The sequence below is a fragment of the Ovis canadensis genome, chromosome 21, assembly GCF_042477335.2.
Source record: "Ovis canadensis isolate MfBH-ARS-UI-01 breed Bighorn chromosome 21, ARS-UI_OviCan_v2, whole genome shotgun sequence".
NCBI lineage: Eukaryota > Metazoa > Chordata > Mammalia > Artiodactyla > Bovidae > Ovis > Ovis canadensis.
Window position 1 is genome coordinate 67,115,002 of NC_091265.1, and position 26,985 is coordinate 67,141,986.

Below are 26,985 nucleotides of genomic sequence, written 5' to 3' on the forward strand. Positions count from 1 at the left end.
GCCTCAGTCGTGCTGTGGGTGAGCCCACAGGGCTGACCTGCCCTGAGCAGCACAAACTAGGTGTAGACGCTGGGCAGCTTCCAGAGGGTCTGAAGCCTGTGCAGTTCAGTTCCTGCCTTCACTACAAAGCCCTTCACGGTGCTTCTTACCCTCCCCCAGAACAGGCTCCATAGAGAAATGGGTGGTCCCAGTCTAGGTGGGAGATGCTCAAGGGGCCAGAAACAAGGGGTCTCCTGGGGACAGCAGAGGCAGGGAGGCGGGCTGGGACAAGAGTGACCCCGAGCCCGGGGGGAGCTGGGTGGGCAGGACGCTTCGTGCTCCGGTAACAGCGGGAAGGCATCAGCCCTGAGCCCTGATCCAAGCTGCATCAAGGCCCTCTGTCTCCTCCCAAAGTGAGGAAGCCCAACGAAGCCAGAGGCTCAGTAACTCAATGCTTGAGCGCAGGGGTGGGCACAGGTGTGAGGTCGATCCTTCACTCTAGGTTTGAAATTCTCCCAAAAAGTAGTTACAGGCCAAAAAGACCCCCAAGGAAATGAGAGCTTTGAAGCAGTGATGCTCCAAGAGCCGGGCCTGCCCTGCCCCTGGGCATGTCGGGGAGTCCTCGCCCCTCTTCATCTGTGTATGAAGCGTGAGGCGTGCGCCTGCCTCTGGGGGGGTAGCGGGGGGGGGGGGGGGGGGACCAGCACCACCCACATCCCACCGGAGGCTGCCACGGCTTGGCCCAGGGGGGCAGGGCGGGGCGGCACAGGGAAGGACGGCTGAGGGGCAGCGAGGAGACGTGGAACTGCAGGCCTCCACCATGGCTTTTATTTGCTGTTTGCTTGCGGAGGGGACCTCAACTTGGCCACAGAGACCCTCATGACCTACTCATGACAGTGGGGACCAGGCCTCGGAGTCTCTGCCTCCCTCCAGCACCATCCACGCACCCTCCAGCTTAGAGGGTCAGATGGAAGATCCCGAGAAGGGGATGTGCCCTTCCTCAGCCTCTTCAGGGTGTCCCTGGATGACTGTCCTTCACACAGGCTGCCAGGGGGTCATGGGGGACTGGCGGGGCCCAGGGAGCAGGCCGGCACCACGATGCCACTGCTTGGGCCAGGCCATCTGGGTGCCGAAGCTTGGGGTCGCGGAGACCCCAGGCTGACTGCACAGAGCGGCAGGGGGCTCTGGCTCCACAAGGACTGGCAGGCCCAGGGGGAGCCCTGGAGCCCACACTCAAGCACGCACACACACCGCGCACATATCCAGGGCCGCCGTGCACACGGGAGAAAAGGGGAACAGAGCCTTGAGGGCTGAGGCTGCTGGCAGGTTCATGGCGAGAATCACCAAGGACCGGCAGCCCCCGCGTCAGTGTGGGGCCGGCACCCCTTCTCTGTCGGCCTCCTCGGACCCCGAGGCGTCATCAGGCCCGGGTGTGCGCCCGTCCGCGCTGCCGTCGGCCCTGCCCGGCTCGTCCCTGCCCGGCTCGTCCCGGCTCTGCTGCTTCTGCCGCCGTATCTCCTTGTACCTCAGGGTGATGTCCCTGCGGGCAGCAGGGGCGGGTCACCGCAGGCCGGCCCGCGGGGGCGGGGTCCCTGGATCCCACCCCGCGAAGGAGCCCAGGGCCTGGGGCGGTGGGCAGGACACCCCGGGGCCGCGGCGCTCACCGCAGGAAGAAGCGCCAGACGGTCCAGGTGAGGGCGAGCACGGAGCCGAGCGTCCAGCACTGGGCGATGTAGAAGGGCAGGGACAGCGTCAGCGTGTGCGGGTCGTACTTCACCACGATCAGCAGCTCCGTGGCCGTGATGGCCGCCACCAGCCAGGCCTGCTGGCCCAGCTTCTTGTGCAGCTTCCTGCGGAGGGAGGTGGGGCTGCGCGACGCCGAGGAAGGCCCCGGCCCCGCCCTCGCCCGCCGCCCCGGCCCCGCCCCGGCCCCGCCCCGCCCCGCCCCGCCCCGCCCCGCCCCGCCCCGCCCCGCCCTCGCCCACCACCCCAGCCCCGCCCCGCCACCCCGGCCCCGCCCTCGCCCACCACCAGGCCCCGCCCTCGCCCGCCGCCCCGGCCCCGCCCACCACCAGGCCCCCCCCTCGCCCACCACCCCAGCCCCGCCCCGGCCCCGCCCCCACCAGGCCCCGCCCCCACCAGGCCCCGCCCCGCCCCGCCGCCCTCACGGGTCGTCCATGAAGTCGTAGATCTCCCGCATGGCCACGCCGCCGACGTTGACGAAGAAGACGAGCCGCAGGAGGACCAGGTAGTGCTCGGGGGGCAGCCACAGCACGAACTTCAGGTAGAAGGTGTTCAGCTCTGCCAGAAGAAACTGGGGGCAGAGGAGGGTGGCGGGGAGCCCGGGCTGGGGTGCGCGGGGAGCCCAGCCTCGCCGGCCTTACCACCAGGATGATGCCGCACACGGCCAGCCAGCGGCGCAGGCTGGAGGCCGGCTTCCACTCGAAGCGAACCCAGCTGTAGGGCGTGAACTGGAACACGATCCTCTTCATCTTGCCCCTGGAAGCAGCGCCCATCAGCTAGGGCAGCGCGCTCGGGGCACGCCGGCCCCCCCCCCCGGCCCCCCAGGCCTTTTCCTGGGCAGTTTCTTTTCTTCTTCACAGAGGGAGGCAGCCGCGGAGGGGTGACCCCAGAAGGGAGGACAAGGAGCTGGGTGGCCAGGATGGGCTGACGTCCTGGTCGCCGTAAGAGCGATGCCCAGGGTCATATCCCAGGTGGAATTCACAGGAGGCAGCATCCTCGCCGCGGCCCCTCCCCGCAGGCCCCACAGGCCCCACACCAGAGCCCAGGCCCGCAGATCAGCAGCTCTAGAGACGTACTTGTAGGTCGGAATGTTCCAGAGGCCCTGCCACTTGTACGTCTTCAGGGACAGCCACTCGAGGGTCTTCATGCCACAGTAGATGCCCAGCCCGTTGCAGACAAGTACATCCATGATCCACTGCGGGTGGGAGGCAGGTGGGAGGTGGCGCCATGCGCCCCCAGCACCGGCGGCCCTGTCGGAGGCGCCCCGGAGCTGCCCTCCTCCCCCCGCGGTGTGGGCGGTGGGGGCGGGGCGGGGCGGGGCGGTGGGGCGGGGCGGGGCGGGGCGGGGGGCGGGGCGGGGCGGGGGGCGGGGCGGGGCGGGGGGCGGGGCGGGGCGGGGCGGGGCGGGGGGCGCCTACATGGTCCCACCAGCACTCGCTGAAGTTGGGCAGCTGGTGCTCCAGGCTGTACTCCAGGAACTCGAACATCACGCTCACAATCGTGCACATCCACCAGTCGCGGATCATCAGGGTCTGGGGCCGAGGCCAGCGCGTCAGCTCTCCGCGGTGGGGCCTCCAGGGACAGTCCGCCCCTCCCCGCCCCACAGTCCTCAGGGACACAGAGGCAGGGGGGCCGCTTCCGCTCCAGCCGCCCCGACTCGAGACGCTGAGGCAGCTCTCAGGCGTGCCCCAGCCTAGGGCTGCGAGCGACTAGCTCCGGGCTTCTCCCACCCAGGGACCGGAGGCCTCCGTGGGTCTGTCTCCCTTGCTCTCTGCTGGGTGCTGTGATGCCCAGGACACGTGAGGTCAGGTTGGGGCCCCGAGCCCAGCAGCCCGCCCGTCCAGCACTGTGGGCCCCACCCACTGCATGGCTGGAAAACAGCCCAGAGCTTAGGGTGGGCCTGAAACCAGGTGTCCTGTCCAACAAGGAGGAACCTACCTTCAAGTACCAGCCGATGAAGTGTGCAGGCACGAAGCCGTCCAGCTTGTCCTGTGGGGGCAGGTGCAGGCCTCGTGCTTGGTTCCCCAGTGCGAGCTGGGAGGGGACCCTGCCACTGCCAGAGGCACCCTCACACGTGAGCTGCTCAGCCCCCGTGTCCCCCACCCCATCCAGTCTGCAGAATGACTCAGGTTCCAGAAACACCCACACCTGGGGCAGCGCCCAGGAGCCTGTGCGATAATCCGCCAGGCTTCACGCCCAGGATGTGGTACAGACTTGCCCGGAGGAGACCCCAGAGCGTGAGGCCAGGCAGGTGGCCTCTCCCGGGCACTCACCCAGACGTTGTGGAAGGGATCGGATTTGTTGTCTGCATCATAGATGAGGCAGTTTCCCCCGTAGTCCCTCTCTGGCAGCGGGACCCCCAACCTGGGGTCCACATACTTCAGAAACTGGCGCCCATCCTGGACGGTCTGCAAGGCCAGTGCCCGAGTCAGCAGGGCGGGTTTGCAGTGTGCAGACAGCGCCCACCAACCGGGAGGGGAAGCACCTGTCTCAGTGTGGCCCCACGTGGGGCCGGGCAGAATGGGGGCGTCTCAGGGCCGAGGGCGTCCCCATGCCCCCATGGGGGTCACGGGTGTACCTCCCCTGGAGAGGCTCGATCACCAATCTCCCCCTCTCCTACCCTAGTCTGTTCAGGCTCCAGACCCCACACAGAGAAGCGGCATCGTGGGGTGTGCCTCTTCACACGGTGCCTGGGCAGCCTCTCCTGACACGAAGGTGCCAGCGTCAGCCAAACATGCCTCTAGACCCAGCACAGAGACTCTGGGTGTCACCCCAGTGGGGGAGGACCCCCAGCAAGAGAGCCCCGTGCCTCCCTCTGCCCCACTGGCCACCAGCTGGGGCCCCAGACACCTGTCGTCAGGACCCCGAGTACCGGCCAAGGGACACACGGGAGGAGGTTCCAGGCGGGGTGACGAGATGAGGTCTGTGGTGTGCGGACAGATGACACCCAGACCTGCGTCTTGTCACACGACTGAGGTGGTGGCACGAACAACTGCCACGTCCCCACACGTGCTCTGGGAACCTGGGATCTGAGGGCCAGGAAGCAGGGCAGCGGCGGTCAGCACTGCGTCCCGAGTCAGTGTGGCCCCCGGACTCTGAGCCCCGACGCTCAGGCCGCAGAAGGGAGCAGCGCAAGCGTACCAAGACTCTGTCTCAGGGCATCCGAGGAAGTCGCTGCCGTCCCAGCCTCGGGCTCATCAACCAAGCCAGACCAGGAACCTCCACTCCAGTGAGGGCTGAGGAGGCCGACCGGCCCCTGGACCCTCTGGGACAGGGCAGCAGCCGGGCAGGAGAGCTGCACACAAAGGCCAGGACCCACATGGCTCACGGTGCTGACTGACAGGGCCCACACCTAGGTTCCTGAGCCAGTCTAAAGAAACCAGGCTCCCTGGAGAAATGGTTGACTCCAGGCCTGGGGCAGGGGCCCAGGATGGGCCTGGGCGCGGGTATCTTCCAGCACCAAAAGGGGGGGGATGCTCAGAAACAGGAAACAGAACACCAAGACCCCACACAGAAGGGGCTCGTGAGCGCTCCCAGCCACCAAGCCTGGACGCTGTGAGCACAGATCAGATACTGACTCATAACCCTGAGGAGGAAGCAGATGACCGTGGGGGGCGCTGATGTCAGAACCGAGCTGGGGAGAAGGCGCCCCCACAGGCTTCCCGCAGGGCGGTGGAGCTGCTCCCACTCCTGCGGGGGCCTCCCTCCTGAGGGCCGGGGCAGGGAACCCGACAGACACGCCTGCCAGGGATCTGGACCTTCACCAGCGGCCAGGATGTGCGTCGGAGCCTGAAAGGACACCAGTCACACCCGCTGCAACCCTGGCAGCAAAGCCAGAAAAGCACACGCCAGGCCAACTACAGACGGCGCCCCTCATGAAGACAGTCGCAAAAACCCCCGGCAGAGTCCTGGGCAAGTCAGCCGGCAGCATACACCAGGGCCGTACCCCGCGACCCAGCGGGTTCATCCCAGTGCTGAGCTGGTTCAAAGTAAGGGAATGAATTAACACGTCATGTTAATAAAGGGGAAAACCCACAAGACCATGTCATCTGATGCAAAAAAAAGAGCATACAACCAACAAAATTCAACAGCCTCTCATGATACAAACACTCAACAAATTAGGAAGAACGGAACTTCCTCCACTGATAAAGGGCGTCTAATGAGGCTCCCTACTGAGAAGTTGGGGGTGGGAAGGCTGGTGCTGGGCAGTGAGGCCAGAGATGGACAGACAAGACACTCAGGCTGGCGAGGAAGACGTGAGCCCCCGCATTCCTGCAGAGACCCCCTCAGAAGCCCCCTCAACAGCAGCAGAGCTGTGAGAGCGGACGAGTCAGGCGCAGCTGACAGCGCAGAGCAAACAGGCTGTGCTTCCAGACGCCCAGACCAGCAGAGCCACATGGAGCCGAGATGAGCCCGCTGAGGACAGCACCAGGAGAGAGACACTTAGGGACACACTCTGAAAACCACAAAGCGCCGCTGGGAGCAATCAGAGACCCACGTGCGGGGAGAGTGCGGCGCCACAGAGAGGAGGGTAAGCGGGAGGAGGTGTGGGCTTCCCTCAATGCCCGACTGCAACAGCCGGTTCACACAGCGTAAGGTGTTCGTAACAGGAGGAAGCTGGTGAAGGGCCAGCAGGGCCTCTCTGCTTTGAGATACAGTTTCTTTTAAGTAAACAGAACGTGGACCATTAATAAAAATCAACCAGAACAAAAACTGGTCTCCCCAAGACATACCGCTGTCCCCAAACACGTGTCACGAGCAGCTGGGGGCGTGCAAGCAAACCGCGGGACCACCACCTCACGCCAAGAGCTGGGGGCACGGAGACACGGAGCTGTGGCGGCTGGCGGGGCTGTGATGTGGGCACGGCCGCCGTGGAGCGCGGTCCGGCGGCTGCTTAGAGGCTGACCAGGCCTCCTCAGCTGTCCCACTTCCAGGCGTGTCCTCGGGAAGGGAAGGCAGGGCTGCCCAGACACTCACACGCCCACATCCACAGCAGCGTCACACAGTCGCCAAAAGTAGAGGCAACCCAAGAGCCCGCCCAGTGCCAGTGAGCGCACAGGCGTGGCATAAGCACCACGGCGCTGCTCAGCCTCCAAGAGGCAGGAAACCCTGACAGAGGCTGCAGCGCGGATGGACCTCGGGGACGCGCTGCTCAGAGAAGCAACCCAGCCACAGAGGGACCGGTGCTGACTGGCTCCCCCAGAGGACGTCCTGCAGGGGTCCCATCCGTAGACACAGGACGGGGACGGGGCTGGAGGGCAGTGAGTGTCCGTTTGGGAAGATGAGCAGGTCCTGGGGACGATGGTGGGGAAGGTAACACAGGCTGGTGAATGCTCTAGGGCCCCAAGCTGAAAATGGCTGAGATGGTAAGTTTTATGTTATGGAATTTTTTTTACTATAATTAAAAAATATTTTTAGTTAAATGCACTGCAATAAAGCTCCCCCACACCGTACCGAATTCTACATCCGCGCGCGCGTGTGTGTGTGTGTGTGTGTGTGTGTGTCCGTGTCCGTGCGCGCGTGCACAGGTGAGTAAGCCGCTGTCTGGATTGCGTCAGTGTCTATTTCTTGGTTTGCACAGTCTTATGCATCTGTTTATTTTAAACGGAAGCACAGTTGACTCTAGTGGCCGAAAGTGAAGAGAAACTAAAGAGCCACTTGCTGCCAGTGAGAGAGGAGGGTGAGAACTCTGGCTTGAAACACCACACTCAGAAAACAGACCACGGCACCCAGTCCCATTGCGCGTGTGTGCCCAGTCACTTACGTCCGACTCTCTTCAACCCTACAGACTTGCAGCCCTCCACGCACCTCTGTCCACGGGGCTCTCCAGGCAAGAATCCTGGGGTGGACTGCCATGCCCTCCTCCAGGGGGTCTTCCCGAGCCAGGGCTCGAGCCCAAGGCCGCCTGTGCCTTCTACATCCCAGGGGGATTCTTCGCCGCCGAGCCACCGGAGGACCCCTCTGGTCCCATCACTTCATGGCAAACAGAAGGGGAAAAAGCGAACGTCCGACTCTCTTCAACCCTACAGACTTGCAGCCCTCCACGCACCTCTGTCCACGGGGCTCTCCAGGCAAGAATCCTGGGGTGGACTGCCATGCCCTCCTCCAGGGGGTCTTCCCGAGCCAGGGCTCGAGCCCAAGGCCGCCTGTGCCTTCTACATCCCAGGGGGATTCTTCGCCGCCGAGCCACCGGAGGACCCCTCTGGTCCCATCACTTCATGGCAAACAGAAGGGGAAAAAGCGCAAGCAGGGACAAACCTGATCTTCCTGGGCTCGAAACTCACTGCGGATGGTCCCACGGCCACGGGACCGAACGGCGCTTGGTCCCTGGAAGCAAAGTGATGACAAGCCCGACGGCGCGTTAAGAAGCATCACTGTGCCGACGACAGTCAGTCCAGTCAGAGCTATGGTTTTCTAGCAGTCACGTGTGGACTTGAGAGCTGGACAGTCAAAAAGACAGCAAGTCGAAGAACCGATGCCTTCGAACTTGCTGCTGAGAAGACTCTCGAGAGTCCCTTGGACTGCAAGGAGATCAAACCAGTCAATCCTAAAGGAGATCAACCCTGAACACTCAGTGAAAGGACAGAGGCTGAAGCTGCAGCTCCAATCCTTTGGCCACCTGATGGGAAGAGCTGACTCACTGTAAGAGGCCCTGATGCTGGGAAGGACGGAGGGAGGGAAAGGGACAGAGGATGAGAAGGTTAGACAGCGGCACCGGCTCAGCGGACACGACTCTACTCTGGGAGACAGTGAAGCACCGAGGAGCCTGTCTTGCTGGACTCATGAGTCCATGAGTCAGACAACACACTGACGGAACGAGAGCTGACCCACAACACTGTGTTAATTTCAGGTACACGTGCTATCTTACATTTAGGCAAAATACTGAGGAACCGGGTAAAAGAACACAGAACCTCCCTGTGTAATTTTTTCGCAACTTCCTGTGAATCTAATTATTCCAAAACAAAATGTAAAAAGAAACTCAACATGAATGAACAATCTCGGTGTAAAATATAAAACCAGGTTTTAACAGAAAACATAGCAGAAAATCTTAATAAATTGGTCTTGGACAAAGAAGTCTTACACATGACATCAAAAGCACAAAAAGAGAAGACACCTGGCCCAGCACTGCTGAAAGAACAGGCCCAGCTGCAGCCTTGGGGAAGGAACGTGCAAGCCGCCGGCCGAGGGCCCTGCGCTGGGACAGCATGAAGGCCCTAACCCCACAGTAACCAACCGCCTGGTTTCTCAAAAGGGCAAAAACAGACACTTCACCAAAGAGGGTGTCTGCTTCCTGGGTCATAAATGCAGAAGTTGATAAACATCACGAGCCCTCCTAGAAATGCAGTGAACCCCCTGAAAAGACACTGGCTAAAATAGAAGATTCTGACGACGGCAAGAGCTGCGAGGGCCTGGCCATCGGGCCAACCCACCAGGACACAGGAGCTCTCCCGGCGTCAGGCACACGAGGGCCTGTGCCGGCGGCGCCGAGCTGCTCCTCTCACACCCGCCCCACGCCAGCCCACACTGCTGGAGGGACAGACAGACGGCGGGGCCTCCACCAGAAACACCTTCCATGGCAGGGGAGCACCCGGGTGAGCTTCAAGGCCGTGAAGGCCACGAGGCTCCACTCACACGAGTGTCCGAGACAAAGTGCAGGGGTGCAGGGGGACAGACCGCAGCTGCAGGGCGGGACCGTGGGGGCCGGGCTCTGCGCCGACTCTAGCGTGTACACACACACACAGACACACACACACACAGCGTCACGATTCCCGGCCCTGTACACCTTCCCTAAAGGCAGACTTTCCCACGTGATGATAACTCACTCAGCCGTCGCTGACGGTTCTGAGACTGAATTCTGAAGTCACACTTGCCTAACCCAGCAGACCAAGGCGTGTTATCAGACAGATGTCAGCAGCAACAAATCCTGATCCGAGATTTCCTAAGGAGCTGAGTTTCCAACCTCCTCCCGCTGACCACCTTGCCGAACACGTGCCAGAAGGGACCAACGCACACATAGCCACACTTGTCCCCAGACTGGAAGCGAGGCCACGGCAACTGGCCCGGCCCACTGCTGACACTCAGCGCCCCGTGTCTGCTGCCAGAGCCTCCTCTGCCACCTCACACCCACCTGAACCCCCCATTCATGCAACCGAGAAAAACCTCTTACCTGGAAGAGTATGAAGATGAGAAACAGCTCGTAGACCACACTAACACAGAGCCAAAATCTCCAGTAAGCTGCGGAGAGAGAGCAGAGGGTCAGGGGTGCTCGCCCCGCAGCCCTGCAGACCCCCACTCGGCCCCTGGACAGCCGGCACCCTGCTCCAGGCCCCTCTCGGGCTCCTAGCAGAGACCTGGAAGCAAGCTCCAGCCCAGGGGTGGGCACACAGTCCTCTCTGGAATGCTTTCCCTTCCTTTTCTCCCATTCCTGCCCCTAATCTTGCATTCCACTTTGCCCCCCTGCTGCAGCAGAGACGGCCCACAAACCACGGGATGTGAGCAGCGACGGCAGAGGTCCCTGTCTTGTGTCCGTGGGGACACTCCCGACCCTCATCGCTAGGTAGGTCTGCAGGGTTTTGGTAGACTTTTCGTCAAGTTTAAGAAAATCTCTAAATCCCAGTGTGCTGTCGAACTGGTTCCATCATGAACGAACATGAGAACCTGCTCTTCTGCCTTCACGGGAATCCGTTTTCCACCTTCAGTGTTAGTGTGATGAGTGACGTGAACACATTTTCCAACATTAGATGGTCCCGAATTCCTGGGATGACTTGTTTTAGGAAACTGTCCTGAGTTCCAGTCAGCATGCTTCTCCGGCGGCGACACTTGGCACGCACATGACATACGCTGAGTTGCTGAGCGTCCACCCCAAGTGTTCTCACCGTAAGAACAGCTGAGGCCACACGAGGCTGCGGAGGCGCCGCCTGCACTGCAGCAGCCATTCTGCAACGGGCGCGCGAAGTCGCCACTCAGAGCCCTCAACTCGCCACGCCTCGGCTGCATCCCAGCCACGCCTCGGCTGCATCCCAGCAACGCGGGGAGGGCAGCCCTCACCGCCCGCCTCCCCTCTCGAGCTCAGCCTTCCCCGGCAGATGAGACAGTGCGAAGGGGAGGATCTAGAGCTGCTCCAAGAAGCTCCGTGAGCCTGCTTAATAAGGCCTAAGACACCTGCTTTCTCTGTGGTTATGTCTGTGGGGAAATGAAGCCCACCCCCAGGCTTCTTTTAAAAGCTAATTAAGAAAGAAGCTGTGCACACACACTCGGCCACGGTTAGTCCAGCTGCTCCAGGTCAGCCATGGCCACGGCACCTGCCCGCCCACCCCGAGTTTCGCACGGGCCAGGCCGTGCGCAGGCGAGCAGGGCGTGCGCAGGCCTGCTCTCTGGAAGCACGCGGGACGTGTGCGGCGCTCATCTCCTGGGTCTGAGTCCCTTGGCAGCCGCCTGGGCACAGCTGTGCACACACTGGGCCCTGGGGTGGCCCGGCACCCTTGGAGCCTGTCCCACATCTGTTTGCCAGGAGATCTGAGAGCCCAGTCGCGCACAGGCAGAAAACACAGGCTGCTGGATTCCTGGGAAATCGGCTATGTGCTCGGAAGGAGACAGCCGAGGTGACATTCTTCATGCCTGTGAAGGTGGGATGCCTGGAAAAGTCTCCCTGGTCCGAGGCTCCACCAGCAGCCCCAGGACTGTGGTGGGGGATGTGGGGGGACGCCGCCGTGGTGACCAGCCGCTGCCTGTGAAGGCGGCTCTGTCCCTCCTCGTCCACACTCACGTGGGTCAGAAAGGCTCCCCACCTCCCGCCACTGGACTGTGGAGCCCACCAGGAGTCCAGGCCTACCCACGCCCACCCCCGGTCCTCAGAGGCCCTTGTCCATCCCCCGGCCAGGGTCTCCACACGCCCCCTGGCCTCACCCCGCGCTTCCTGAACCACCCAGAGGCTCCTGAAGCTGGTTCCCTGAGTCTGCCTGCCCTGCTCCCCAACCGAGCACTTTTATTTTCTTCCTAAACATCAGCGCTGGCTACCTCAGCAGCACTGGCAGTGTGCCCACTTACTCCAGCTTTCAGAGAAAGCCACGCGTGAAAATAAAGACCACGAAAGGGAGGGGGCCTTTGCAACGGGCCAGACCCAATTCCAGTTTCCAGATAAATCGGCTCCCCAGACCGGTGGGCCTGGAGCCTTGTGTCTGCTCCCCCAGGAGCGACCTGAGCCGGGCCCAGGAGGGCGGGGGGGTGGAGACCCCGAAACACCTCCTCACGCTGTCCTCCCGGCCTGCAGATGCAGCCTGATTTCAGGATCTGAGCACTTCCCGCCGAGCCCCAGGCGAACAAGACGTCTGGCAGGTGCCCCTGTGGCAACTAACCGAGGCTGGCAGAGAAACAGGGTCACACACAGCAACTAAAGAAGGGCAAGGCCACAGTCAGAACACAGACCAGACACCACAGAGGGGAGGCCGGCCGGGGCCCACCTGGCCCGGAGCCGCAGACGGGCTCAGAGCACTCGGCTGCGTCCCGCTGGGCGACCCGGGCGGGCTCGCCTGTCCCGCCGCTGACTTCACCCGGGCCTGGCGCCCTGTGGCCTCGCTGCCCCACCCTGGACAGGCTCCGTGGGGGTCTCCAGCACTCGTGCTCTGCCTCCCAAGTCCATCTGACAAGGACGGAACACACCTGGTTTCTCACTGATTCTGGTTTCTGACACTTGAGCTCACTCCTCCACTCTCTGGCTAGGAGTCCACACCCTTCCTGGGCAGCACTGGACAGGCCCAAGCCAGTGGAGGAGGTCCTGCAGCCCGAGCTGGGGAGGCAATCACGCCACCCCATGCCCCAGGCAGGGACCACGCAGGCTTCACCCACACCAACATCTCGAGGGGCCGAGCAGCTGGTGAGGCCCCGGCTCAGAGCCCCCGGGCACGTGAGCCCGAGCCCCCGCTTCTGGAGTGATGCTGGGCAACAGCCAACATGGACCCCTAACCTGCCGCTTCCACAGGTAACCGGGTAGGGACACCCACGCGGAAATTCACCACAGCCTAGCTTATCGCCGTGGAACGGGAAACCCCCAAGTACACCGTCATTCCAGGACAGGACTCGTGCGCGTGGTATGTTCAGATGAGGACTGAGGCCACCAAAAACCCAGTTCTCAAAAGGTTCACAACGATGTGCTTGTGTGAAGCCTGAAGTGAACAACGATGACACGAAACCCCAGTGCAGGCCACTGCTGATGCTCTACAGCTGTGCGTGTATACATGTGTACAAACACACTAAAGCTTAACGGTGGTTATATTCACGGGTGGTTTTTATTTTCATTAAAAAGCACGACCCTGGGATGGAGGCGGGACGGTGGAGACAGGAGAGCCAGCTGCGGAGGGCTCCCAGGGGCCCCCCCACACCGTGAAGGGCAGGGGGCCCTGCAGCGGAAAGCAGAGCCACCTGTGAGAGGCCACGCCGAGCGCCCTGCACAGCCCTAGGGCCCCTCCGCCCCCAGGCACACTTCCCTGACTAGCACCGGGTGGGCAGCAGCGGGACACGAGGGCCCAGAGTTGGGGGAGAAGAGGGGCTTCCTGGCGCCTGTGAAGCCCGTCTCGCCCGCCCTCCTCGCTGACGTCTGCAGGCTGGGGGGTTGGGGGGGGGGCAGGCCACTCACACGCAGCAGCACAGACACTCTCGAGCCTCAGGACAACACCGCCACTCGGCACACACGGAGAGAGGAATGGCAAGTTACCTGGATGAGGTCTGGAAAATGGCCCGTCTTTAGCTTGTGTGACTCCAAAACATAAGAAAACCAAAATACTGGCCACAATACCTCTGCAAATAAAGAACAAACAGCCCTCAGTGTGCGGAAGCGTGAAGCTCTGGGTCTGCTCCTCCCAAGCAGGAGGTGGGAGGGAGCCCGGGGCACCCATGGTGGGGACAGCCCCGACCCCCGGTGAGGCAGAGCGGAGGCTCAGCTGTGGTGAAGCCGGTGGCCGAGCACCGCGGCCCTGGCCCGCACGGCCCCCCGAGGCAGCGCCACGCCCGGAGAAGGCCCTGGCCCTGGCCGGCTTCTGGGCACCACCAAGTGCTAAGGCAGGCTGCACGGTAAACACACACACCACAAACCAACCAGCCCCTCCAGGTCCACGCACGGCAGGCCAGGGCTCATAAGGCCCCAGAGGGAAAGACGCGGTCAGGGTCCCAGCGCTTCCCGCTCCAACAGGCGGGCCCCTTGGTGGCTCCCTCGGCCCAGGGCTGCCTACCCAGTCCGGGCAGGAGCCCCCAGGAGCCAGCGGAAGGCACGCAGACACACACGGCAGCCCACCTGCCAAGGAGCCAGGCCCCGCCTCGCGTGCCAGGCTGTGGCCACCCCACGGGGCCCCGGAGCAGGCCTAAGGACCCTGAGCCCCGGCCCCGGCGGTCAGCACGGACTGGCCGTGGGAAGCATACGCGGGGCTGCCCGGGGCGGCGGCCACGCTTCCGGGCCCTCCCGCCCCAGCGGGCCTACCTGGGAGAACCTGTCCACCAGAAGCACTTTTAGAGGAAAGCAAAGACATTACGCTTTTAAATAATCTTTGAATTTTGGGACAGAAAAGTTACGAAGACAGTACAGAATTTCCCAGGCCCATCAGTTTGGGACCTGTCACAACCAGTGAACCAATACTGGTACAATAACTGAAGCCCACAGTATTTCTTTTTCCCAGCTCTGCTCAGTTTCTAGACTAATGTGCTTCTCCTGCTCCAGGCCCCCCGGCCCGACACGACACTCCTCTCGGCTCTGACAGGCTCTGACGGCCCCTGGGTTGACGGCCTGTGCAGTTTTGAGGAAGACTGGGCAGGTGCTTTGTGGCTGCCCCTGAATGAAGGCTGCTGCTGCTCATGACTAGATCAGGGCTACGTGATGACTACAGATGTTAAGAAGACCACCTTCCCGTCGTATCAAGGTACATGCCACGGACACAAGCCGGACCACTGGTGCCGACCTGGCCCCCGCAGGGTGCCTGGCAGGTGTCCCCCTCGCCCTTGGGAGGGAGGCCCCTGCGCGGGGTGGAGAGCAGCTCCACAGCCCAAGAGGAACCCTTCTGTGCAGGCGGTGTATCTTCTCCTGACTCATTTCTGGCATCAGCACGGACTCAACGGCATCTACACTGTACTTGGGTTATAATTCAGCACCTGACTGCTGTCTTTGCTCCAGCTCGTCCAGCCTCAGCTGCCGGGAGCTCTCACTCAGCCCCTGCGTCTCTGGCGCGCCCTGTCTTTGCGAGGTTTTGCATTTTTTGGCATTCCCTCCTCTCCGGGGCTGGAAGATGCCCCAGGCGGCTCTCGGGGCCCCCTGTCCCAGCCGTGGGATCGGCCACTCTTCAGGGCGCTTGGCTCCTCTACTGCAGAACGAACGGTCTTGGGAACCAAGACCTGGGCGCCACGTGCTCCTTCCCTCTGGACCCTCGTGGCCAACAGAACAAGACGTGCGTGTGCCAGCCTTGCACAAACGCACACTAGACACGCCAGTGTGCCGCCCGGCTCCACGTTCCAGTGCACCCGAGTCCTCACCGACGCCCAGCGGCATCTCTTATCCACGGTTGCTCCCCCCTCGGGCGCCCGTCACCTGCCCCCAGCGCTGAGGCTCTCGGCCCCCACCCGCCGCCTGTGTGGTCCCAGGGCTGGTGCAGCAGGGACCCTGCTGCTGACCCGCGCCCGTGGGAACCAGCTTCGCCCCAGGGCACAGCGCTCTGTACACGACCCGGGCCTTCACGCCTACAGACCCCACTCCCGTCTACAAGGCAGCTTACTGGGGTTTGGCTGGGACCTCACTGAATCTACAGGCCCAGAAGAAATGACACCTCACCAGTACTGAGACCCTATCGGCGAACATGGACTATCGGTCCCCTGATTCAGATCTTTGATTTCAGTCATCAGAATTTTGCAGGTTTTCTCACCTGGATCCTATACACTTTTTTTTTTTGAGTTTACACCTGAGCGTTTAATTTTCAGGTGACTGCGGTCAGCGCCTGCCCCCGGCCCCTCCTGAGGTGCTGTGCTCACTCTAACTAAGGCGGGGCTTCTTTCACATTCCCGCCTGGGGTCCTCTGCCTGCTAAACAGTCTTTACCAGTTGCACACTTAGCTTGCTGTTGTTCAGTCCTGTATCTACCATTACGACATCAACACGACAGCTTCAAGGCTCCAAAAATTCCCCCGCTCCCTTCTGCACAGTCCCCGCCCCTGGACAGCGCTCATCTCTGCCCTTACAGCTCCGCCCCGTCCAGAGGTCACAGCGCTGGGCTCACAGGAGAGGAGCCTCCCCAGCTGGGCTTCTTTCACGACAACAGGCATTTAGCCTTCATCTCTGGCTCCGTGGCTTGGCAGCTCACTTCTTTTCACTGCTTAATAATATTTCATTGTATGAATGAATGCAGTCCATTGTTCACCCATTCAAGCACGTTTTGGTGGCTTCGAAGCTTGGTGCTTCCAAACCAAGCTGCTCTAACGGTCCCCATGCAGGTTCTGTGTGGCCGTGAGCGTTCCGCTCCTCTGGGTAAACGCCAAGGTGCAGCTGCTGTTTCCTGCTCCGTCCTGTGACGGACGCGCCTGCTCCCTCTGGCGACGGAAGCGCGCGCCTGCTGCCCCGGGCGTCGCCACACCTGGCGCTGCCCGCTGGGGCCGCTGGGCCCGCGTGTGGCGGCGCGCTCTGCGGACGCACGGGGCTGCGTGTCCTCTCCCGCGCTCACGTCCTTGCTGGTGTCCATCCAGATCTCCCGCCAGGCTTGTCTGTGCTGCTGGGATCCCCGTGCGGGGCTCTGGAGCTCTCTGCACAAGAAGACAAGCACGCTGTCAGGCGCGGGTCTGGCGCGGGTCCGCCACCAGCTGCGGCTTGTCTTCTTGCTGTCTCAGCAGCGGGCTCTGTAGAGCAGAAGTTTTTCATTCTAATCAAGTCCAACTTACCAGCTTTCTCTCCCACGGAGCGTGCTCTTGGCACTCTATTAAAGGGCCATCAGGCCTCCCTGGAGGTCTAGTGGTTAGGACGCCTGCTCCCCTGCAGGGGGCGCCAGATCGACCCCTGGGAACCATGACCCCCCGAGCCGTGTGGCACAGACGCGAGAGCCATCTTCAAACCCATCACCAGATTTTCTCCTGTGTTTTTTCAACAAGTTTTAGTTTTCCATTTTACACTTAGGTCTACAGTCCATTTTGAACTAATTATTGTGCACAGCGTACGGGCTCTGGTCACTCCAGGGGCGCGCGCCATCGCTCTTTCTCCGCCGACGTGCCTTTCTCCTCCGTCAAGGACGAGGTGGCCGTGTGGTTCTGGGCTCTGCTTTAGCTCCTCCGGCACCACTGTGCAGCCAGCCCTGCAGCCGGGCAGCCTCTGCCCTCTGGCTCTGTTCCTCCTAACTGCTGTGGGCACGTTGTATTTCTTTCTGTTACGGACAGGCGACATACGTCGATACTGTACACTGTATTGGTAAGTCCACACATTTACAAGTGCATAAGTCCATCCTAAAGGAGACCAGCTCTGGGTGTTCTTTGGAAAGACTGAAGCTCCAATACTCTGGCCACCTGATGCGAAGAGCTGATTCATTTGAAAAGATCCTGATGTTGGGAAAGATTGAAGGCAGGGGGAGAAGTGGACGGCAGAGGATGAGATGGTTGGATGGCATCACCAACTCAATGGACATGGGTCTGGGTGGACTCTGGGAGCTGGTGATGGACAGGGAGGCCTGGCGTGCTGCGGTTCACGGGGTTGCAAAGAGTCGGACACGACTGAGCGACTGAGCTGAGCCGAGGTGCACATGTACGTAAACATCCCAAATGCCACCAACAGACAACGAGCCAAAGGACTGGGCGTGGCCACACGGTGGACCACCCCTTGGAAACGGACCAGAATGGCTGCCGACAGGCACGGCAACACGGGTGCCACGAAACCACCACGCGGAGCAGGAGGGGCCAGACACGAGGGCGCAGGCCGGACGAGACTCTGCAACAGGCAAGAAGGGCCTGCGGCCAGCCGTGCACACTGAGCACGGCCTCAGAAGCCCAGCACGCCTCCACCTCGTGGCAGCCTGAGTGACAGGTGCGTCTTACGTTAAACGACACGTCCATCAAGGTGGCTGAAGGGAGAAAGTCTGCTCTCCTGAAGTGACAGAACATGCTAGACCCCTAGAAAGAGGCGGAATTGAAAGCTTAGGGAGAGCAAACCGATTTCCTAAATGTTTAACATAAATATTAATAAAAAAATAACCATAACCTTTGGGAAGCAAACATCAAAAGCTCTGACATAATAAAAAATAAAAATATGTGTGCCCCAGCACCCTCCAGAGACACGAGGGCCTCGTCACAGCCCAGGCTGTGAGGTGCTGACTCGGAGAGCAGGGGGCCCCCTCTGGGGTCTGAGGGGTCCTGCATACTCGCCAGTCCCTGGGAGAAGCTGCAGAGTCTCGGTCAGGTGCAGAGGTGGGGCCTGCAGGCTTCCAGGATGGGCTCCAGGCACCAGGCAGCCCCAAGGGCCTGGAGGGAACTCCCTTGCCCTCAAGTGGTTGAGAGGGCACAGCAGCACCCGGGGCCCCAAACTTCTACCCACCTGCCGTCCCCAGCCCCGCCTGAGTTCACACAGGGGAGCCGGCAGAGACCCAGATGGCCCCGTTGGCGGCCTCTGTGCCCTCGCTCAGACACAGACAGCTCGGGAGAAAGGCCAGCGCAGGATGAAGAGCTGAGGACGGGCCCAGAGTGGTCCCGGGGGGGCCAACAAGCCCCCTTGACACTGGGGGCTGGGGTGGGGGTCCCTGGCAGCAAGGCTTTGTGACTCACCCAGCAAGCCCCCGGGATGGTGTTCCGAGACACTCTGTATGGGTTTGGGGGGCAGCTCTTCCCTGGGACTGTCCTGGCCCGGTGGCATCAGGACTGCCCACCTCTGGCGCAGCCTCACAGCCACACGGGCCACCTCTCCAGTCTAACCAAGTTCTGCTTTCCGGCTCCCTACACGGGTGCGCCCAGCAGATGGTGCAAACCCTCCACTCAGGGCTAGCACACAAATTCACAGCGAAGACCAACTTCCAGTCAGAAATCCCCTGGAGGCAAGTGCAGGGCCCCCGCCAAACTGCCTCACTACTTCCCGAATCCTCAGGGCTCCCTGTGGTGGTGGGGGACAGCCCCAGGGGCCCACCCGGGGGGTCCAAGAGCAGCGCAGCTGCCTCCTCGGCGCTGGGCCCCACTCCGTGTGCCAGCCTGCAGCGTGACCGTGGAGGGCTGGGGAGGACTGAGCACTCAGAGGTGCTAGACTTGGGGGCTGACACGCAGAGCTTGGGACGAAGAGGAAGACCCAACAAAGCCAACGGGGAGACAGGAGGGAGGCGGGGGGACCCCCGAGTGCGGACCCAGGAGCCCGGGCAGGAGGCCTGCACCTCACGGGGGAGGGCAAGGCGCGCCTCCCGTGTCCTGGACCCTGGCGTCCACGTCACAGTCCAGCCAGAGGGCAAGACCCCAAGGGTGAAGGAACGCCAGCCCAGTCTCCCCGCTGATGATGGCCAACAGCCTCCCGGCGCCTGTGGGCTCTGGGCGGTGCCCCCACCTCTGTTCCTGCCTGGCCTCCTCCAGCTGCCCTAGCAGAGCGGCTGGGGCCTGGGCCCCAGGACTGGAACAGCAATGGGGGCTTCGTGGGACCAGAGGGGAGAGGCGAGTCCACCCAGTGTAGAAAACACACAGAAACGAGTTCTAAAACCAGCTAGTCTTCCCCACGCACTTCTGAGGCTGGCCCCGGGATCTCCCGGATTCAGGCAAAGGACACAATCCTGCCCACTAGTCTCTTTCTGGAGATAAGAGAAGATGGGCCACAAGCCCCACACGGGGCCGAAACTTTCTAGCAGCCTCTTATCGGCACAGTGCAGAGCACGGCGCCAGCTGATGGAGCCACTCCTGGCCGCCCAGAAAGCCCAGACACTCAAGCTCACAGCCACTGTGATTCACAGCAAGAGATGCGGATTTGGCCTTCCTCTGTGTCTAGCCAGAACCCCTAAAACCCCCGGAGTTCCCCAATTGCTGAGGGTCACAAAGCTGTCCTCGGTTATGTTTCAAATCCCACCTCCAGATGGGAGGTCTTCAGGGGAACCAATCACAGGTCCCCCAGCTCTCTGGGTGCAGGGAACAACGAGCCCACTGCCAGTGGCCCGCCTCAGTCGATCGATCAGGCTATGTGAGGAGCCCAGAGGCCGGGTAAGCAACCCCCCGAGGGCCTCCGGGACGCGTGGGCACTCGGCAACCCTGCCCCACTACCCATCCCCATCTGGCTGTTGCTTAGTCTTCTTATGGTGAACTTTCTATAATAAACAAGCAAAATGTTCCTTGACTGCCGTGAGCCACTCTAGCAAGCTAGCTGAACCCATGGAGGGGGGCATCGGGCGACAACAGCATTTGCCAGTGGGGCCTAAGAGGGCGGGTGCAGCCTGGAGGGGCCGAACCTGGGACCACGTGGCCTGGCGCTGCCCAGGGGGACAGCATCGGCACTGAGCCGACCTGCCAGACACTCAGGTGAGGCCTGGGGTGCCAAGAGCTGGACCCCCAAGAAGCCGCCCCACTGAAGCTGACCCGAACCCGAGCCCTCCCTGGAGCCAGGTCGATGGTGCCAGGGCTGGGCCAGGCAGAAGAGGGGCCGAAAGTGCCGCAAGGCCCCAGAGCCCCAGGAGTGCAGACCCTCGCCCACTGCCGGGCCGGGCGGGTACCTCTTGGTGTTGTAGGCCGTGTCCCTCGGCGTCTCCTCCAGCAGAGTCACGTAGCCCAGCACGCAGGTGAGGATGAAGAGCACGGTCAGGGTGTGGGCCCGCCTGCAACGCAGACACAGCCCACATCAGCGCGCGGAGAGCACGCAGTGACCACGCAGGCGACACGTCCCTGAAGGAGCGCACTCCGTTTTCAACCTGCAGCGCAAAACCCACTGACCGCTGGCTGCTGGTCTCGTGACGCTCGGACGGTCCTCTGCCTGCGTGTCGGCTGGGCGGGCAGGCGGCGGGGAGCAGGGGGCAGCTCTTGTTCAGAGGGACTGGCCCACAGGTCACACAGCTCAAGTCACAGAACAGATCACGCCGAAGAGACCAACCTCGCAGTTTATGCCATGACCACGGGTGAGAGCCCCATGAGGGTGGCGCAGACAGGCGCAGAGAGAGGCCGCGGGACCCAGACTGAGGGCGTGGAGCGCAAGCACTGCCACCCACCCGGAGACTGGGAAGCGGCCCCTCCCGCTACCGGGCCACCCGGCTGAGGCTGCAGAGCCCCACGTGGAAGGAAGGAGATGGCTCTCGGCAGCCAGCAGGCCTGCCTGATTGGAAACGCGGCCACAGCCACCGCGCTGTGTCGAGCGCCACACGCCTGCCGGAGCCCCTGCCTGCTAACAGCTGTCTGCAAAGGAGGCAGAGACCCAGCTTCTAGACAGAAGAGAGCAGAGTGTGTCCTTGGAGCCACACCTCCAGCCTTGAGAGGTGTCCTGACGACCAGGAGGACAACACGCGGGAAGCCCCGAGCCCCGGCGCCCAGGCCGCCGGGCGTCAGTTCCCTGCCTGCCGTCAGAACTCCATGAAACAGGGAAGAAACCAGAGTCAGTCACGAGCTTGGAGGAAACACTCACGCCTGACAGAGGCCTCTGTAGCCAGAACACACGAAGAGCTCTCACCAGTAAGGACAAACAATCTCCTGAAAATGCAAACAAGACTCGACACACACTTCACAGAAAAAGGCACGTAGCTGGCCAGCCACACGCGGAAGGCGCGCAGCTTCGCCGGCCAGTGGGAGCGGCCGAGCGCCGAGGCTGCCCTCGCCGCGGGCGCCCCCAGCCCGGCCTGCGGCAGGCCCGCTGCTTCCCCTCCCACCAGCCCGCTCGGCCTTCTCCCATCTTCACTCAGCAGCAGCCTGACAGCTGCCACGGAAGACGCTATCGGGAGCCTAATTGGAACCGCGGAGGTTTCGGTTAGTACGGGAGGAACTGACGCGCGACTGACGCTGCAGGCAAGCCCCCACCCGTAAGGCAGAGGCCCCCCCTCCCTCCATCCCGCTGTTAGCTTAGGCTCTGCCTCGTGAAAACAGAGACAGCTCTGTGCAGGGAAGGCAGCTCCCAGCGAGGAAAGCAGAGACGGCACCCATCCTTTCACACTTCTCAACGCTGACGTGTAAAACTGTCGAAAGTGGACAAACTCCTACTTTAACTGTTTTGATAAGATTCAATGTAACATAGTCATGTGTGAGTGTGAGGCTGCACGGGGACTTCAGGACCTCAGCCTTCCAGCTGAACTCCACGCAGTGTCTCAGGCGCAGGCGACATCACAAGGCGCTGCTCCAGGCCGCCACTCCTGGGGCTCCCTGGAGGTGGTGACCCAGAAACTCAACTTCTGCGGGACACCAGCCTACACACAGGACTCGCGAGCTCAGCTGCCTCTCCTGGGTCGAGGAGACGGCCCACCCTTTCCACCCGATGTGCACGGGGAGAAGCGGTCGCTGGGACCCCGCCAGGGCTGAGCGGGCAACGACGAGGCGTGGGGCTCTACCTCATCTCGGCCCTGAGGATGCTCAGAGCTGAGCCTCATTGCCAGGGTCACTCAGGTCGTGACAGGGGCCTGGGGCCTGAGCCCGGCCCAGGACGGCTCCAGCACACCGACACCAAACCCTTGTCGTGAGGTGAGGAGACCCAGCGTGAGTGGTCCCAAGTGGCACAGAAAACACGTTGGCTAGATTACACCATGTGCCAGCAGACCTCAGGCCTGCCTTCCCGCGCGCTCGCTCCTGGAGCAAGACAAACAGAGGGCTGGATATGGGGAAAGGTGAGGGGGGCAGGGGCGGGGCGCAGAACCAGGGAAGGCCTCACAGCAGGCCCGGAGATTCAGGTCCAGGCCTGCAAGGCAAGAGCTGAGGGCCAGCACAGGGCGGGCCAGCAGTGGGGCCCACGTGGCTGGAGGACTGGCAGGGGTGGAGAGCAGAGGGGGCTTGGGTGGAGCCACAGGAGGCCTGCTCAAGCCCGGGGCATCTGCAGCCTGCACCCCGAGGGAGGCAGACGCCCCTGCGCTCCAGAACGCCCAGCTGCCTGCCCCGAGAGGCAGAGGCCATGCTTACCCTGGTGAGCATTTTCAGAGGAAAAAAAGCAAAAAACAGGAGTAAGTCAGAAATCAAGGTGTTAGAACTGGCCCCAAAGGCCCCTGCAGCACAGACTCCTGGCCAGGCTCCTTTTCCGCTCAAACACCAAGTCTGAGCTCAGATTTCCCCTCAGAAACCACAGAGCCCAGAAGTGGGACAAAATCTGTAACTCAGTGAAAGAAATGTCGAAGCAGCATCCCCAACCCTGCGGAGCGAAGGCGGACGGAGGGAGAAGGCGGGGATCCGCAGCAGGCCTGCCGTGCAAGCACCACCACAGAAGTTCTCCCGACAGAAGGGAAGAGACGTTCGCGGGAAACCCGGGGGCCAGGAAGGAAGACACTCGGGCACTGTCCTCATGAACACTGACCGGGGCCACCAGGGCCCAAGTCGGGAGGCCAGATGGATCGAAGCGCACGCGACGTGGCCAAGCGCGGATGCCGGGGCTGGGGATGCTGCGGGACAAAGGCGACGCGTGGGGCTCAGGACCCAGGGCGCCTCTGTGCCCTCCAGACGCCCGAGCTCCCGGAGCATCGCCTGGCTGCCTGGCTGAGAGGAGACGTGGGGATCTGGGCACAGGGATCGCTTGGCCGTGAATCCTGTGACTTGGCCACTGGGCCAGCATGAGGGCGGGAGGACAGTGGGCTCCCTGCCACGGCCAGTGGAGAATGCCCAGCTGCCAGCCCCTCTCTAGAGAGGGCCAATCCACTATGCTGTGTGGGCAGGGAGGCAGCCTGCCAAACCAGTCAGAGAAGGTACGAAGGCGTGGCTGTGAGAGGCCAAGACCAGACGGCCAGTCCTGGGCCTGCGAGAGGCACCGAGGGCCACTGACCAGTGTGACCAAAAAGGCATCAGCTGGCAGCTCATGCTGCCCAGATGTGGGCGAAGCTGGCAAACCCCAACCCACAGTAACTGAGGAAGGCATTTCCTGGAACTTGGGGCATCTAAGATCTGCCCTGCAAATTCTCATACCTACTCTTAAAGCATATTGCTAACAGCAGAGCCCTGAGAATCAATTTAGGACACTCACCCAAGGCTCAGTGTTGTAAGAGGTGAGCATACAATGAGTGTTTCCCAAGTGTCACAACCATCCATCTCTTCCCTGCCTTGAAGCACGCTGACCCAGTGCTGACTCACTATCTCCCACCTACAGGTGGTAATGTTGAGAAGCACCTGTCAGGGCACTGGGTCTCTAAGAGTGATCGGAACAACGTTTAGGCGTTCTGAGCTGCCGGATCTCTGCACACTTCCCCAGAGTCTGGGGTCCCGACATTTCCCTGAGGCGCTCCCCACCAAAGGCACCACAGCTGCAGAAGAGGGGTCGGCGCCACCGCAGACCCTGCCGGCCTCTGCCCCTTCCGGCCAGAAGCAGCCCAGACTTAAGCAGACCCTGCCGGCCTCTGCCCCTTCCGGCTGAAAGCAGCCCAGACTAGGACACCAAGGCTCAACATGAACTCCAAACTCTGGCTGATAAGCTGACCCCCAAGCTTCTTTGAAAACGAAAACTGTTAGAACAAAGTTTTGAACATGGAAGAGTTATTTTGAGAAACTGTGGAACATATAGTCACTTCCACAAATATATACCTTTTAGTCTTTAATTTTTTGGTAACATTCATTACTAAAATTCCCTAAAACAAAAAATTAAAATGAAAGAATTTTCAAAATCCCAGCACAGCAAGTCACTGATGGGAGACTCAGAAAGTGGCTGGGCCCTACAAGTAACAGTGAGTCATTCTCGCCAGGTGAGCATCTGGTTACCTTACGGAAACATGAAGCTTCTTCCCCTACAGAGGTGAGGGCAGAAGCCCAAGATGCAACAAAAACCACATACGCGGGCACCCCAACACCTGTGGTGGAGAGGCTGGGGCACCCGCCCCGGAGGCAGGTCCCAGGAGCCGGCAGCCCTGGGGCACGCCCTCCTCAGAGCCCTCCGGGCTCCATCAGACCTCCCCACAGGACGGCCCGACCACGGCAGGCCTCTCTGCATCCCCACGGGCAGGGCCCCACGGGCTGGCAGTCTGCGCTTCTGAAGATGCCTGCACTCGCCCCTCTAGCGCTGCCTGCTGAGGCCAGTGCAGTGCTCAGCACCCCTGGCCAGCACAGGGAGCCTGTTTGTGCCGGAGTCGAAGCTTCTTGTCCAGGCTGTTGTACGCCCTGAAGCAGCAAGTGGCAGCCCCTAAGACAGGCACTGATGAACGGGAGAGAAGCAAAGCAAGCCGGGCCTCAGCCTCCCTTCAGAGGCCAGCAGCTCGGGTGTGGGAGGACTGCGCCCTCTGCCCTGCAGCCTGAAGGGGTCCTGCCCCATGAGCAGGACAGCCGACGGCCTGGTCCACGCACAGAAACGCCCAGCAGGCTCCCACAGTGCTCAAGCCACTAGCTCCAGGGCCGCACCCCCACTGAGGTGGGCACCCCGTCCCTTCCCCCGCCTTCTGGCTTCAGGCCACTGGCGCACAGCAGCTTCCCAAAGCAGGGCCGGTCGTTCCGCCACCCAGCCCTCTCCCAACCCACCCCTGAGGCAGCTGCCTGCACAACAGAGGCGATAACACCGACCGCACCAGAGGGCTGCTTCCCCCACCACACCCTCAGGCCTCTCCTGGGTCAGATATGACACATGTGGCCGCTCGTGCACCTCCTCTGAGGTTTCCCAGACCTGCTGAAGAAGCTGTTTCCACGCGGCATCCCTGCAGGCTACGGCCCAAAGCCACCACTGTCCCCAGGGCCCATCGCGGGACTCAACTTCAGCTGGACCTGAACTGAGAAGCAAACGGCAGGCACAGCCCTCCTCTCAAGCACGCTTTCCAGGGTACAGGGTTTGTCCCTCTAACAAGGAACGGAAGAGAAGCTCAGACAAGCAGAAGGCAGCCCAAGGTCACTGGGTCAGTCAGGTGCATGAACCATGCCTGGGACCTGTTGACCCAAGGCTGGCTTCCTGGACCCTCAAACGCAGAAGCGCCCAACTCGGCCCACGCACTCCTCCACCTCTGCTTCTGGCTGCCCCTCCCTCCGTGACCCCCGTGAAGGCAGGCCAGAGGGCGGCCTGAGCCGAGGCGTGGCCGGGTCAGAGGGGTACAGGGGTCAGAGGACTGGCCTGGCGCGGGGCCACCGAGGAGAGGAGCGCCTTCCCTCCACACTCGTCCGCTGGGCTCCCGGCGCGGATGTTCCCCCACTCGCCGGGGGAGCAGGGTGTCACTTCACAGGACACCCGCGCCGGCAGAGAAAGGGGCAGGACGCAGGGCAGCGGGGGACTGCGGGCAGCGAGGGCAGGAGAAGCCGCCCGGAGGTGACTGCGGGGCCAAGCCCTCCCGGGAGAGGGGACAGGGGTCAGAGTGGGCGCTGGACACCGGGCAGGCCGTGTCCGGGGGGCGGCGGCGAGAGGCCGCCGCGGGGGCCCCGGGGCGCGCTCCACCCGCGCGGCGCGGCCACGCCCCTCCGACCCCGCCGGCGCCCGGCACCCCCCTCACCAGAAGAAGGTGTTGGTGCCGTCGTCGAAGACCTCGGACTCGGTGCTGCGGCGGCCCGCGGCCGGCCCGCTCGCTCGGCCCGCGGCCGCGCCGTCCGGCGGCTCCTCCGGCGAGGCCTTGCCCCCCGGCACCGGGGACCCCGGCCGCGGCCCCTCGGCGCCCCGGCGCTCGCCCCTCCGCATGACGCCCGGGCCCCGGCCGCTCCGCCCCGCGCCTTGACCCCACGCACCCGAGTCCGCGCGAGAGCGCGCGGAGAGCGCCGGGAAGGGGTCGCGGCGCCCGCTCCGCAGGGTCTCTGGAGGGCAGAGGCGGGGGGCGGCAAGAAAAGGGCGGGCGGTGTATTGTGGGACTTGTAGTCTGAGCGCCTGGGCGCGGGGTATCCTGGGACTCGTAGTCTCCGATGTCATGCGTTAGGAACAGTGCTTGCTGGGAGGGATGCCACCTGGTCGCTAGGTAACTAGCGTTGCGTGAGTTGCGGGAGGAGCGACGTCTCCCTAATCAGGGGCGCCCAGGCTGCCCCAGACCCTCCTCCTGGGCTGTCTGCCCTGAGCCACGCCCCAGACTCTCCTCCCCAGGCGGCCTATCCCCAGGCGTGTTCTCCCAGTCTTCACTGGGATCTCCAGACTCTAGCCTCCTGGTGGCCAAAGAGTAGCTCTTAAGATCAGTAGCCATGCTGATCTTGGCTGACTCAGATTATTAATAGAGAGAGAGCACCCTGCAAAAATATTCAGTGAACC

The 26,985-nt window shown here is 62.3% G+C and overlaps 1 protein-coding gene and 1 long non-coding RNA gene across 3 annotated transcripts; both read right to left on the reverse strand.

The window, feature by feature from the left end:
- Window positions 1–785: 785 nt before the first annotated feature.
- PTDSS2 (phosphatidylserine synthase 2) lies at window positions 786–26,584 on the reverse strand. 2 transcript variants are annotated; one of them, XM_069565292.1, is made up of 12 exons: window positions 26,249–26,584; window positions 20,396–20,497; window positions 13,433–13,515; window positions 9,890–9,957; window positions 3,996–4,130; window positions 3,661–3,711; window positions 3,141–3,254; window positions 2,799–2,917; window positions 2,364–2,478; window positions 2,148–2,293; window positions 1,644–1,829; window positions 786–1,519 (listed from the first exon to the last, which is right to left on the reverse strand). In XM_069565292.1, exons 1-12 carry the CDS (start codon window positions 26,428–26,430, stop codon window positions 1,345–1,347), a joined length of 1,476 nt encoding a protein of 491 aa, XP_069421393.1. In that variant the 5' UTR covers window positions 26,431–26,584; the 3' UTR covers window positions 786–1,344. The 2 variants fall into 2 exon arrangements, with proteins under 2 accessions (XP_069421393.1, XP_069421394.1); XM_069565293.1 differs by lacking the exons at window positions 9,890–9,957; window positions 13,433–13,515 and having other exon boundaries at window positions 26,249–26,581.
- On the reverse strand, window positions 12,989–13,419 carry LOC138426589 (uncharacterized). Its single transcript, XR_011251712.1, has 2 exons — window positions 13,355–13,419; window positions 12,989–13,118 (listed from the first exon to the last, which is right to left on the reverse strand). It is a non-coding gene; the product is annotated as an uncharacterized lncRNA (long non-coding RNA).
- Window positions 26,585–26,985: the final 401 nt, after the last annotated feature.

Coding starts and splice junctions, on each gene's coding strand:
- PTDSS2 (XM_069565292.1), bottom strand. CDS start 26,430: ATGCGGAGGGGCGAGCGCCGGGGCGCCGAGGGGCCGCGGCCGGGGTCC. Junction 13,516..20,395: donor ACGGCCTACAACACCAAGAG/GTACCCGCCCGG, acceptor CTTTATTTGCAG/AGGTATTGTGGCCAGTATTT. Junction 2,294..2,363: donor TGTGCGGCATCATCCTGGTG/GTAAGGCCGGCG, acceptor CTCTGCCCCCAG/TTTCTTCTGGCAGAGCTGAA.